Below are 15,000 nucleotides of genomic sequence, written 5' to 3'. Positions count from 1 at the left end.
ATGTTCATGAAAATATTTGTCTAAATATTTTGTGAAATATATGTAACACTCCAAATAATCAGAAGATCAAATTAGGGTTTCGGGGAATTGATCGATTTTCCCCCTCTCGATTTTTTTTTCTATCAACAAGTTCACATTAAAGATAGTATGCATGCTTCCCATTCTTTCTTTCTAAAGGAAAGATCATATCATTGTGCCATAATAATAAGATATCAGTCTGTAGGAGGTTTAACTTTTATTGCTCAAGAATTTGCCATCATTCTGAACATACTTTTTGTTATTTGCCACCCTCTACCAGTTAGGTTAATCAATTTTAAAAATATATAAATTGAGAAAAATATTTTCATGTTTATTCTATTCAAAAGGATGAGCCTAAGATTGCTCATGCAGCTGCCAAGATAAGTAAAAGCAACCATATTTCCTCTCTACAAAAAAATAAAAATTCAGGGTTTGAAGCATTTGCAGTAAACCTCGTTTTCTTAAAGTGACCTGCTTCAGGGCTTCTTTGACAAATATTGTTTAGACTCGAAAGAAAATGGGATTCTTTCAGCATTTGGCAAAGGAACAGAAAATGATCTCAACTCCACGTGCCATGAGAGATTCCATTAAAGTGCCAACAGATCTTTTATCTTTTCAGCCTGTGCATTATACAGGTTTTATGTATTTCTTTTATATCATCCATGAAATTTACAACTGTTTTTATAAAGCCTATAGATACACCAAGTGTAATTTCAATAATTATATGATTTTTTAAATACATGTACTTAATAAACACAAGACAGCACCAATTAAATCCCTTTCAAATTGCATGTTCCTTTTTTGATCTAATGTCTTTATTCTTTCCCCCTCCCCAATAAAAAAAAAATGATGGATTAATGAATAATCCACATTCATGCAATAATAACATAAGCTTGCTCTCCAAACTGAAATGTTTTGGAGTTTGTTTGTCAATAACATGTGTAATGATTTCCAGTTCACTACACAAAGCTCATAAGCAGCTGTTAGTGGCATTATTGGAGGTCATTACCTCCCCTTGTTTCCCCATCATCAAGGTTATGCAAGAGAAAACCCCAAAGTGTTGACTGGGTTACATGATGGAGTGTTTTCATACTGTTATCCAAGTTTTTCGAGTATTTTTTAAAAAAGTTCCTAGACACTTAGGAGATATTGTTTATATTTGTAATTATCTGTGTATCTTATCATGACATCTATGACGAGACCCAGACTATATGCAGGCTTCCACTATGATGTAACACTGTGAAACAGGCCGGAATTCAAACAAGTAGCAATGAAGAAGCATCTCTTTATCAATGCATATATCTAAAATTGTTCCTGCGGTATATTACACAAGTCATAACATGAAAAGAGCAATTAACTTCCCAACTTCCTCTCTCTCTCTCTCCCCCCCCCCCCCATTTCCATTTCTTGCTCCCCCCCCCCAATTTTTTGTGCTATCTTGAAGGCAATGACCTGTAAAAATAAATCACTAGCTTACATTTTAAATTGAAATTTCTAATACAATAGATTCCCTGTTACTGAAATTCTAGATGGTATCTGTATTTTTTATAAGCAGACACAGTCTAGTTAATGGAATAAAAGTGCTTACATGTATACCCTCTCATTGTGAATCATTCTGTAGGGTTTTCAGTGGTTTTAATTAAACATCCCCAAATTGCTTAATGTCAGACTTAGGGTTTTGCAATTTTCTTTCGTAGTTATTGCATCCAGAGTGGAAAGCCTTGCAGAACAATAATGCAAGTAAAACTGAAGTTTCCAAGAATTTAATGAACAAATCTTGCTGGGTTGATGAGCCAAACCTAACGTAATGGTTGAAGTCTTATCTGCCGCGCTATTCCTATTGATTTGACAAACTAACACCAATAAAAAAAAAAAGATGCATTATGCCAACAAAAATCAATTACATCAAACCCATTCTTTTGATAATGAAACACAACTTTCAACTCCAGGCATGATGAATTTTCTGACTAGACAGCCATCACTTTTATCATAAGTGCTTGACCTCTATCAAATGACATACTTTTTTGAAACATTTTTTCTCTTATTTACGGTAGTTAAAATCTGCACTTTTTATACTCGAGGGGTAAAATTTCAGATTCATACAGGTTGCAGATTTGCAAATGGCAAATCGTTAAGAAACCAATTGAGAAACATTATCTCCTTTTGTAAAGACCCAAGTGTGGCAAACGCAGGAATGATATTTGAAACAGGTGTGAATTCAAAACACACGCTCATACTCATCCCTGCATATTTTCGCGTTATTCTTTCCATATTTTTTGTGAGGGATTCTTGGAATTTCAAGAGCCATTTCTCTAAAGTAATAACAATTAAATCAACACGAGATAGTCTGGCTCTTCTTCATTTTCAAGAGAAAGGTACAAGCATGCAGTTCAAAATATAGGTGCATACAGGTATAAAACATTTTGCACATATGCCACAATTCTACACAAAGCACACAAGTGCTTAAGAAAGACATTCATACATATCTTAATTCTTTAACAGTGTGTATAAGAGATGAGAATATGAACATGTTTATACCTATATACCACACGTGTTCACCAATTCATGTATATACTATGAATTCTATGTTAAATGTGAGAATAGAAAATAAATGTACATATCTTTATACTACCTGTACATGCTTTATACTACATGTGTACACATAAGAAAACCAGCACAGGTGTGCATTCATCTTTACCTGTCTGTGCCTCTCAAAGTTTTTATTTGTTTCCTCTGGTTTGGGGTTAGGATCTGGCTTTTCTCTGATTTTCTCCATGATGAAACAGTGGACTCTTTTGACGGCTTCTACACCCCCCATGATCAGGCATACCCTCTCGGTCGTTCCTGAAAAACACCACAAAGTCAGTCTTCATTATCTCACTTCAGCTGCTCATGCATTCCAGACCCTGATTCATATAGATCATGCACATATAGAATATGGGCAATGACCATCACACATTTCTTATTACCATACGGCTTAATATCCCAACAGATACTCTTACTTGTCTTTTAATATTTTTGTCCCATTGTTTATTGGAAATTCCATAATGAATGCAAGAAATTAATATCCACTATAAATCATGTGAAACGTCCCTCTAAAATTTCAAAATTTCCCTTTTATTTTTCGGACAGCTGTGAATTATTTGAACTTGGAACAAAAGTTTGATGCTCACGATTTTATATTCCTGTGATATGATAAAAACTGAAGGAATCGCAGAATTAAGTACTCGTGTAAAATAAGGAATTTGCTGTATCCAGTTCTAAACCAATTTTATCAGACAATGAGTTCATATGCATATTACAAAAAATTTTGAATTTTTTGGTTACAATACTCTTTGATTAACTATAACCCTTAAATAAAACATCAAAGCGTTATAAGTTTTCATGTGCTGCTTCAGCACTTTAGTTTGCTGGGTACTGCTATTTATTCAATACAGTACATAAAGACTTTTTCTCAATAATTCATCGTTGCTTTGAACTGTTGAGATGATATTAATGCCTGATACTCCAAATATAAGGATGCATTGAAGCAAGAATTTCCAGTTCATCACAGATAGAGTACTTTGCAGTCGATTATAACCATCACCTCTGCACCCAGACTGTGAGTATCGAGTGAGGTTTTATGAACTTTCTGTTGTAGCAACCATTCAAAACAAACAAATATCTTACAAGCAATAATATGCTTCATGAATAATGCAGATTTTTCTCAAATTCTCTCTGTCGTCCATTTATTCTCCAGAATTTCAAATTCTAATACCAGCACTTCATCTGAACAACAAAAATTAATCTATATTCTCACAATTTAATACGTTCAAGTGAGCAAAAAAATATTTCCGACTAAATTCTAACCAATTTTAGTTTTAAAAGTTTGTGTTAGTGCTTGAAAAAGAGACACGTCTATTCAATAATGTAATCAATGCCCTGTTGAGCCTTCTAAGATAAAAAAAAACTACAAAGTTAAAGGCTCTGAAAAATGGAGACACTGTTGCGACTATTCAATGACTAGGCCAGCTCTTACAAATAGCCTTACAATGCAAATCTCCGGCAATATTTATAATTGAAGAAGGAGAAATAAAAGTCTTGATTCCCCTGCTTTTATTTTAATGGGCATGTGTTGGCTCACGGTGACGAATTGCTACAGGGGGAGAGATTAAGGGGGTGAGTGTCCTGGCGCAGGGCCTTTTAAAGAATGTTCAGCATTAATAACTGGAAGGTGTTGGTGTGAATAAAACACGTCAGCCCAGTGGCTGAATGGTGGGACAGACAGCCTTAGTTTATTACATCAGGTCCTAAATCCCCTCTAAACTTTCTTTCTTGATTTACATGTCCACCCAAATCTGGGCTGTAATGTTTGTTACATGTATAGTATAACTATATATAGCCATAAACAAAATAAAGACAAGGACATGTTTCAACTCGTTGTGGGTCAAGTTCTATCTCAGCAGTCAACATGTTTATCTTCAATTAACAAATGCACGTAATTTGTACCTAATTTCATATCACAATTATGTAATTCATTAAATAATGGGCTCCTATTGTGAAGGACATAAAACAGCATTGCAGGTTTTCCTGCACAGAATTAACAACGAAAAGTTGCTGCAGCCTTTTAAGAACAGCTTTCTTAGCTAATTGCTTTTTAAAAAAGATAATTTCAAGGGTAATAATTTTCACTTTCATTTATAAATACCATTTTTCAAAGCAGCGATGAATCAGATGACCTTGTTCTTTGACCTTACAAAAAAACAATTAATGCCATCCTAGGGCAATACATTTATATTTTATGTAAAGCATGTCATCATAGTCCGCAATCAAAAAAAGGTGTCATTCTTGAGCCTATAACCTTCAGATGGAAAGTTTATATATGTTTATACATCTTTGAGTCTGTTTTGAACACATTCATATTTGCTGGCATTTCAACGTTGTATATCTACATTAGCTCCCCATGGTGTAAAGAACCATGCAAGCTGCAGATAACAAAAATGCAAGCAGATTCAAAAAAGAAAAAGATATAGTCTTCAAATGAAAGGTTTACCGACATACGAAAGCTGGTAAATTATTTCAGACTAGGCCGACTAACTTTGCGGTCCTGAATGCTTAATTAGATTCTTAACATAATGGACAGGCAGGCAGTCAGGACAACACTAAAATGAGAGAGTCAGGGCTGACCCTCCGTTATCTCCAAGAAGTTGGATCTATATAGGCTTTTATATCCATTTAATTACGCTCATCTATTGATGTAAGCACATTCAGGTGTTGAAAGCCATGACATGTAAAAATGAACAGGACATAAAAATGGCTACCTAATGTGGGACTATCATCATTGATGTTTCTATTCACTGACGACTCTCTTAGCCTGTCTATCTGACATATTCCATACCAAATAAAACAAAATTCGTTTCTACCATTATACTACCTTTTCGTTTTAAAAAAAAAATACACTTCTAATTTTTTGTGGCTCTTTTTTTTTTTTCATCTCGCTGACAAAATTTAAATGATTTCTTAAGATTTAGAAAATTTATGCAAACCTCATGACAAATTCCAACAACAAATACTTGTTTCAATAAATTATTCAAAATTCACTATGTTTAAAATTCTGTATTAGAAATTTAAAACATCAAGCAATGAATTAGCCATGCCATAGAAATTAAATTAAAAGCCTATTTGCATCGCTCTCTCTCTCTCTCTCTCTCTCTCTCTCTCTCTCTCTCTCTCCATTCCCTTAGCGGTAAAAAACAAAACCTGCTGACTTGCAAACTAAATACTTGTTCCCTTCATTACAGATAACAATATGGACACATTCCTTAATATGTCTGCTGTCTTTTTTGTGAAGTGATCATTATCTTGTTAGAGAAACTAGGACATCAGTTTTGCTACCTAAGTAACATTGTTACATGGAAACACAGAGCATTTGTTGGTGATTGATGCCCTTAGGAAGGCTAATGGCTACTACACACTATACTCTCTTAAACAACACCTGGATATTATTGGGAGGAAATTCAATAGTTTCAGTCAGACACACACACTCACACACATTTATATCTAGATCCAGTTTTCCTCTTTCTATTCATAAAGATTTCCTTTAGTAAATAGAAAATGATAGGACAGTAGGTACCCAATCAATGTTTGTATAATGTTCATCCTTGTAACTGAACCTTATTGTACAACAGAATACCAGTCCCCCCTCCCCCACCCCCCCCCCCCCCCCCAAAAAAAAATAATTAAATTACATGGTGTTATTATGTATTGCATTCTAGGTGCTCCAAAGTACTGGTCTGACTATTAAATGTACAATTGTATAATACACAACATGCCCAGCAGTGCTAGAGAAGTACTTCAGAACCCAGAGATTGCAGTGCTAAACGTAATCCTATTTAACAGTATAAATCCCTCCCTGTTTCTTGCTCCTTTTGGCAATGTCCTGACAATATGATTAATACAAAATTCCTTTACTAAGCATGTTTAAAGACAGCCGGCATAAAAATGTTCTTGCTGTTAATCTATTAAATGTCCTGGTATTATATATACAGATGAAGAGATAGGGTATATTGGCCATTCAAGCACTGGCTGGCTTCCTTAAATGACTTTACAGTCAGATCCCTATAATAAGATTTGAGTTTACCCCTATTTAGCTCATTAAATAGAATTATTGCAGAGTTCCAATACAACTCTAGATTTTATGCAGTTACAAATCAAAAAAAAAATCTATCCCCCCCTTTCTCTATTCAAATAGCTCAAGAAGTGGTAAGACAAAATTTAATTAGCAAACAAATATTTTTTTGCCAGTAAGTAAGAATGTGGAGTGCCTTGAAACCATTATGCACATCCAAATGTTTTTTGTGCCATTATACCTAAATGAGTTATGAAATAACTCTTTTCTTCTGAGGAGAAGAGAGGAGATAACATTAAATATCCTAATCCATAAAGACTCTCTGATGTACGCTGCAGATGCACAAATTATTATGCAAGTAATTTAGCATAAATCATGACGTTTGCTGAACACATGTGCGCGTGTGTGTGTGTGTGTGTGTGTGTGTGTGTGGGCACACACGAAACCTGTACAATCAAGTTTGTTCTTGTACAGTGCCACATGGATATACACATGTACAATTTATGTTAATGTGTACCAATAAATGCTAGATGGCATTATAGTTGTACTTATGATCATACCGAGGGCATATTGTAAACAGGAGAGATCAAGAAAAATATCAAGCCAGGCATGTACTTGTGTACCATAAAAGAATTGGCTGAAATTTAGACAACTGCAACATTCTTATTCTTGTTTTACACGTACATGTATAAACAATGAATATTGATGACATGTATATATGTGGTATGTAAAAAGATTAAACACGCAATCATAAGACTCTTCAATCCATTGAGAACTGTGCTTCTAAAACTACCAGTCATCAAAATAACTGAACAGAAATTAACAACTCAGAAAATTCACTTAACATTGCCCAGGCAAGCTTGAACCTGTTGGTGACTTTACATGAGACAATGTGAGATTTAAAAAGATGGATGTTTTCCTTGCCTACATTACTTTGGACTTGAGCATGCATTGAAAGCCCCTACAGGTAGTTTTGCTTCGAATCTGCCTGATAAGTACATATATGATCAATCAAAAAGGCAGTTCATGCCTCAATCAGCCATTGGCACATAATGTCTGAGAGAAAAAAAGGTCTATACACCTAAAGCCCCTTATCTTTCCGTCGTTGAATAGATCGTTCAATGTTTCATCGCTAAATGTGTTCTGTAATGATTTTTTCCTTCAAAGGAATCCCACACATACCGTTTCTGATGAGGATTTCGACTTGAAATTGAAAGCAGGTGAAAGCAGGGTAATTAGCGCATTAAACTGCACATCTAGTGTGAGAATATTGAGATATTTGCCTGATGCATGTTTCTATTCTTTCATGGATATATTGACCCAGATGGTACTCAGGAATTGCATCTCTATTGCATGGGGAGAAAAGGAGAACAAAATCTATTGTTGCACTCTGCTTGGGAATGTTATGGCATGCTTCTAGAGATTTTTTTTAGTACCAGTTTACATGTCCTGCACAGCTATTCTTCTCCAACATGAAAATTCCATGAAGAAATGTCAATCAATTTTAATCATAAATGAGCAACAGGGCAAGAAAGTAGAACAAGAACTCATTTGTCTCTATAAAAAAGAAGCAACCAAAAACAAAATGACTGGAGCCATTTCCCCCCAGAGAAAAATCCATTATTCTTTCTTTTGTATAACAGTCCACCATATAATTTCAATGTGTAAAACTTGACTGATATCAAAACGAAACACAATTCATGTCATGGAAAGTCGGTAATTGCGGGACATTAAAAACAGGACATTCAAGAATCCATTTAAACCAATGAACTTGAATGGGCCAATTGCTCAAGTGTTTATCTCTATTGTGGACCCTGAATGTACTGAATTTGTTTAAACATACATACATGGTAACTTAAGATCTCGATCTATTTCCCCAGTTAAACGAATCAGCGTACATACCTGTACATACCAAATTCTAACTACTGGTACTAGTAATATATCTCTACACAGCTAAGCCAAACAATATCGTCCCAAAGTTTATCAATATTAATTCCTCTGCCCTGTTGACCAATTTATGGATTACTGCTGTCATGGTAACCAATTTTTTGCTTTACATTACATGCAGACATCATACATAGATCATGGCGAAGAATAATGTCTTTCTGGCGATGCAGTGAAAGCATGTCTTGTTATTGGTAATGAAGTTCTTTATATCTGCTTAAAGAGGAAAGCTAATTGTCTCATTATACACCAATTACACCCATCATAATGTATTGACCTTCTGTAAAATGTATGTATCATAACATTGGACTTGTAATACAGGTTTTCTTGGTTGTCCTTGTTTTAATACGGAAATATGCAAAAGGTTAACATTCCCCCACCCCACCACAAAAAAAGATCACCAACACCTTCTTATGAATCTAATGCTGAATTTAATGTTAATGTTCTACTGTATTTCTCTTGTTTTAATTTTTTTTTTTTGAGGTTTTAAAAAATATTAGGACTGCAAGCACAAAAATTTCAGTGACCTAAAACTTGAAAGTGTGTCATCTAAAAATCTGATTTCACATCAACAATCCCATCTTCACAATATAAATCTTTCATTTCCTCATTTAATGTCCTAAACAAATGCTAGCTGCTGTTTCTTTTTTTCAAATCATCAGCTGTGTTTATCTTCAGCATACTGCTTCCTGTTTTGTTGCATAAATAAATGCCATTTAGCTTTGGACATACCTGTGTAAATGTCATTATAGTTTTGGACATTTTGATATTTGGACATACCTGGGTAAAAGTCATTAGCTTTGGACATTTTGACATTTGGACATACTGGGTAAAAGTCATTAGCTTTGGACATTTTGATATTTAGACATACCTGGGTAAAAGTCATTAGCTTTGGACATTTTGACACGGGCGCCAGCCTCTTTCTGTACTTGGGCGATGGTTTCTCCTCCCTTTCCAATGATGGCTCCCGCGGCAATACTGGGCACTAAGATCTTAAGATGTACATTGTCACCTACAAATAAAAAGATATAATTTTCATAATAAGACACTGTCAGTTCTACTCATTTTTAATTATCTACAAACAATGTCACCTAAACAGAAAAATAATTCAAGATTGTCATACTAAGGTACCGGTATCCTTCATTTTTTAAAATAAACTACGAACTACGTACAATATGTACATCTTTCTATGTAAATACTCTTCACAGACAGATAAATTAGCTTTATAATACATGTGTAATTATCAAACATAAATGCTAAAGGTGCTATCTGACTAACATTTCCCTTTTATCTTTGCACTTTGTCTAATAACAGAATAACTTCATTGAATGATCCAATTCAAAGTTTTTTTCTTCCATCTTGCACTCTCTCAACCACTTTTTCCTGTTTGTGATAAAAGCCTTTTATCTGTTGCTAATTATCTAAAATGTTTAAACATACAAGGTGGTGGAAAAAAAATCAAACTCAAAGAAAAAAAAAACCCTGGCAACATTTTACTCAATTAAATGCACAATACTAACTATTTGTATGGCCTATGATTTAATACAACACACATGGCCCATAAAAATCAATGCTAAAGGAGACTTTTCATAATCAATGTAATGTTGGGGTCTGGACTGGCCATATTAGGAATGATGAAAGTTTAATGCGTTTCAATCAGGGTAATATGAGGGCACCAGCCTCCCACTTCCAAGGGGAATTTCTAACCCCCACTAGTTGCATTCCAGTCCGCCAGTTTCCCCTGAGCCTGTGATATGAAAGATGGTTAACCAGCTTGAGCATAAAAGGTTGAAATCCTCTGTAATTAAATGCTTTCTTCAGAAGCATTTTCACTTCTGCTAAGCAGCAAATGCATCTCTCCTATTTACCAACGGATTAATGCTTCTGATTTCTAAAAGACAGTCTGGTATCTTGTTTGGAAGAGGCATCAATTGATTTTTTAAAAATCTTTTTACAAAATCTTAACTACTTTTGCTGAGAGAGAGAGAGAGAGAGAGAGAGAGAGAGAGAGAGAGAGAGAGAGAGAGAGAGAGAGAGAGAGAGAGAGTTAAGTTGTGCAGCAAATTGTTATTGACAGCTTGCTGTATTAATAGAAAGTGTGGCCAGATGTTACTAGGTTAGGGGGAGGGGGAGAGCGAGTGAAGATGCCTCAGGCCCCAAAGACAGTAATTCACAAAAGAATTCCGGTAGAGCACCCATCTGTTTTCACTTACTCCCCGCTGCCCCTTTACAGGAAGACACATGCTGGTGGAGAGGGGCAGCAGTGAGAGAGACTCGTTATCTAAAGCATGTGTCATAATCCAATCAGCTTACATCAGAGAAATACAACATATTTCATGAATAAGATGGGATCAGACTAAGCATCAAAGCTTCCATATATCTACCTATCTACAACTATTCTTGGCTCTTCCTTTAGCCAGAGACTAAGCACTGCACACACACTATCACACTTTACATTTTCTATGAATTTTTCGATTTTCTTCACATAGCTTGTTTTCCATTATTAATCATAATATATATTTTCTTCTGTTAAGCTGTGATGATTAAATATAAAAGATTTACTTCTTGCTCAGTTCAGAGACAATTCACTAGTTGCAATGAATATGATATTTATTAATGCAACTTTGATGTACACTTCAAATGTGCCAGTAAAGTGTAGGCGGTTGTATCTATAATCTCTCAAGGTTGATAAATTGCTAGTTTTTATGACACAAGAGTAACGTGAGCCTATTAAAGTTTTCTTCAGTCTTCTATATGGGAACAAGATGGGAACTGAAAATATTCTTGAAAATTCAGTATCATAGGCCTTCTAGCAACTCTCTGTCTGCAAATCTGATATTGGGGAGGGTATAATCTTTTGGGAGGCTAAAAAAACCATTGGGTACCTCACATTCTGACGTGAAGCAAGGAACCTCTATCTTATCATTGTAAAGATGCTGCTTTTGAGGATGTGCCTTCTCTTTCCATGGACAAATATCTGTTAGATCAATCAATTTTTTTTTTCACAGCAAAATATTTCTGCAGTGCTGCATTCCACATTATATCAGTGGAGTGCTTGTGGCATCCTTCGTGGGATGCCTTGGTAATAACGTACACATGAAGCCATGACGGTTATTCCTCCCCGCTATTACATCTCACATCTTTGAGAAATCCCTGTGTATTTTATTTGGCATATTACACTGCAATTTCGGACAGCTGATACTGTCATTAAATCCTCAGTCAAACTGGACATCTGATAGTTAAGCCATCAAAATTGAATGATTTTCATAAACACGTGCAAAAATAATAATATATGAGGGGGACACTCGGATTGAACACTGGAATGATTCACTGAAAATTACCCCTAGAAAAGCCTGACTATTACTGCTAAGGAACATGTGATGTATGACGATGTGACAGTTATACACCTAGAGTTCACTTGAGGTCAAGGTGTGTCTAGGATTTCATCATCATCCTTCTTCCCCTGCAGCCTAGCGATACTTTATCATTTCATGTGCACTGATCAACACGCCTAGACAAATAATAATTTACACCCATTGCAGATGAATAATAAATAAAAGAAGAAGAAAAAGACACAATCATAATAAATCATATACTGCTAGCTTTAAAAGAACAACAAGAGGTCAAAATTTATTATCTAAATATTATCATTTGACAAGCCCCTGACTCAGTATAAAGAGCCCCATTGTTGGCCAATACAAAACCTCACTTCAATACAAGAGGTATATTATTTTCCATTTACCGAAACTTATTATTGACTCTCCTGACAGGAAATAATTAAACCCTATACAATCAGCAGCTTATCATCATCCTTCTAACGATCACAAGTTATCTACCCTGAACTTCCTCCATCCATTTGTATTCTCTTCTATAAAGCAAGCCAGCAGCAAGATAAATGATGCCAAATTCATCTTCAGTGGACCCTGGTCAAAAGGTCTTGCCATCTTTATATATATTAAAGGTTAGTATTCTGTCTGCAAATTGAGAGAAGATTACACAAGAATACTGCCAAGCAATTACCCAAAAGATCAATGATTTCTATTTCATTGGTACGCCTATCGGCAGGAATCAATGCACAACCAGATCCGAAACCTCTCTCCGCGGAACCCGGAGATATTAGACCTGCCCGCATAATCAACTGCCATCCACTGTGTGGACTAGTGACTACAGATTTGATATAGGAGAGAATTATATTTCTAACAATCAATAACCAGTAATTTCGTTGATCTATATGTGTACACTCTGTGGATCCAAAGCAGTGGACTATACCACATCTTTCCATACACACACACACACACACCAGAAGAATGGGCCCGTGATGGTATAGGTTTTCCTCCTACACCAAAGGGTCATTCTCCCAGGACCACTCTGTCAACCTGACAGGCCGCTATTGATTGGATTTTCTCCCAGTCCTCTTCAAGATTACTCCTTATTTTTTTTTTTTAGCCTATTCAGCAAAATTTGTACTCATGATTGACACTAGTTGTGCATGCTGCCCTGACTAAGAAGGGCATTTCTATGATAATTACTTTCTGACATGCATGAACATGACCTCTGGTAACCTATAGCTGCATCTGTCTATTTTTAAAACATAAGTGTCTACACTCAAACCACATCTTACAATCTGATTGAAACGCATTGATGCCTTTAAACAGTCAAATCTAATCAATGCTAATGAGCAGGTTTACTTTGACATTTCATATCTTGTGGGCATGAAAATTCGGTTCCCCTTTCTGGAACTTATTTTCCTCAACTAAGTTGCACTAGCACTGCCATTGCCAAACATGTACAATGAACATAAATATATAAGAGTGAGTTTCCCCCGCGAGACAATTTCAATGATTCATTCCTGGAATTTCACAGACTCTAGCTGCAGTGCACTCCTCAAGACAACAAAAATCTGGCTTTGTGAAGATTGCCAAGATGTACTGCTCAAGTATATTCATCCTATTGTTCTTCCTAGTTTCTTTAACACAAATAGTCTTGCATTTATTTCTATCAGTTATCAAACAAATAAATCCCCAGAGTCTGGCACATTTCATCAGATCTATAAATAGCACTAGTTTACGACAAGGATTCTGTAGTTAGTAGGGTTCTCAAAAACATGTCAACTCTTCAGTGAATTACTTATTTTTGTGTTATGCAATATGCTGGCAAATATACAACAGCGCAGAATGTGTGATATAACACAGCAAATATAAAAATAAAAACAGCACCAACACGTAAATAAATAAATGAAAAGACAGGGTGGGATGTGTTGTATTTAGAATAGGATGAATATGGGAGGAAACGCAAACAAACTTTCACATACATGAATATACAAATACACATGTACACACACACACGACCACACATACACACACATACAAGCCATGTTTATATGATAAAATGATTACCCATGACAGTGTCGCCGTTTGGTTCTTCAGTCATCATCTGATGAAGCTGGTCTGATGTACCTACAAAGGAAAGAGATGGCATAGTGAGGTGAAAATGACAAGGTAAAGAAATGCTGCCGTGAAACAATGGTCAATAGGGCAAAGGGGGATGTATGCAAGGGAAATCCAAAAAAAAAAAATAAGCTGGTTTCACCCATCGATGAAATAGAAATTTTTTTAGTGACCTATCAAAAATTCCACTGCCAAGAACATGTACATAAGTACACAATGTAGAAATGCATGTACAAATTAGCATTGTAGTGTAAATTCCATTGGATGATGAAAAAGCAAGGACCTGCAAAAAAGATTCATATCATTCAAAACACATCTAAGAAATGAAAATCAACAAAATTTAAGAAAGGTGTGGTAATGAAGGATAGATAGAGTTAAAGAGGAAAAAAAAACCAACCTTGATAATTAACCTAATAAGATTTTTTTTTTGCTTACTGTAATCATGGTAATAGCAAATTGGTGGGAAAAAATTGAGATACATCTGCTCCGAGATTGCTGCTAGCATGAAGGCGTGTGACAAGCTTGTGATGAGGGATGATCGAGTTAATGTCTCTATATACTCATCTTTAAATGCGTGTAATACGAAAAAAAAATTATAAACTAATGCAAGGAGGAAGTAGACTTGTCATACACACAGAAAGAAAGCCCTGTGCTTGGGGTAAAGTGCTACCGGTGGATGAATTTACTAGTACAGACCGGGAATTGTGGAGCCTTTTCTCCCAGTAAGGATGCGACAGTAGATTTACTGTCAATAATCAATGAGCTTCACACGGGCTGCCTCAGTCACAGGGGAAACCTTACACTTCAATCCATAGCTACAGTAGTCACGGGAGAGATTGACTATTTAACTGTAGGTAGCAACTGACCAATCAACCACCCCTCTCTCAATACCTCAGCAATATAGAAACGGACCAACTCACAACACCACACCCCTCAACACTCCAGCAATGATCATATATAGCAACTGACCCCCCCCCTCTCAGC

General features: G+C 35.6%; 1 protein-coding gene across 8 annotated transcripts in view; it reads right to left on the bottom strand.

Annotated features, from left to right (window-relative positions):
* LOC105318461 (RNA-binding protein Nova-1) overlaps positions 1–15,000 on the bottom strand; it is a 26,072-nt gene that overhangs the window by 6,989 nt on the left and 4,083 nt on the right. For 4 of the 8 annotated variants that reach the window (XM_034470121.2, XM_011415606.4, XM_011415607.4 and 1 more), the window contains exons 2-4: positions 13,966–14,025; positions 9,441–9,581; positions 2,717–2,862 (exon numbers count right to left, since the gene is read on the bottom strand). In XM_034470121.2, the coding sequence (XP_034326012.1) occupies positions 2,717–2,862; positions 9,441–9,581; positions 13,966–14,025 (347 nt within the window). Of the gene's footprint in view, positions 1–2,716; positions 2,863–9,349; positions 9,379–9,440; positions 9,582–13,965; positions 14,026–14,451; positions 14,586–15,000 lie in introns of those variants that run through there. The other 4 variants (XM_011415609.4, XM_011415611.4, XM_011415602.3 and 1 more) reach the window with 3 other exon arrangements.

Source organism: Magallana gigas, chromosome 6 (genome assembly GCF_963853765.1).
Source record: "Magallana gigas chromosome 6, xbMagGiga1.1, whole genome shotgun sequence".
Lineage (NCBI taxonomy): Eukaryota > Metazoa > Mollusca > Bivalvia > Ostreida > Ostreidae > Magallana > Magallana gigas.
This window is presented reverse-complemented; position numbering and strand designations above follow the sequence as displayed.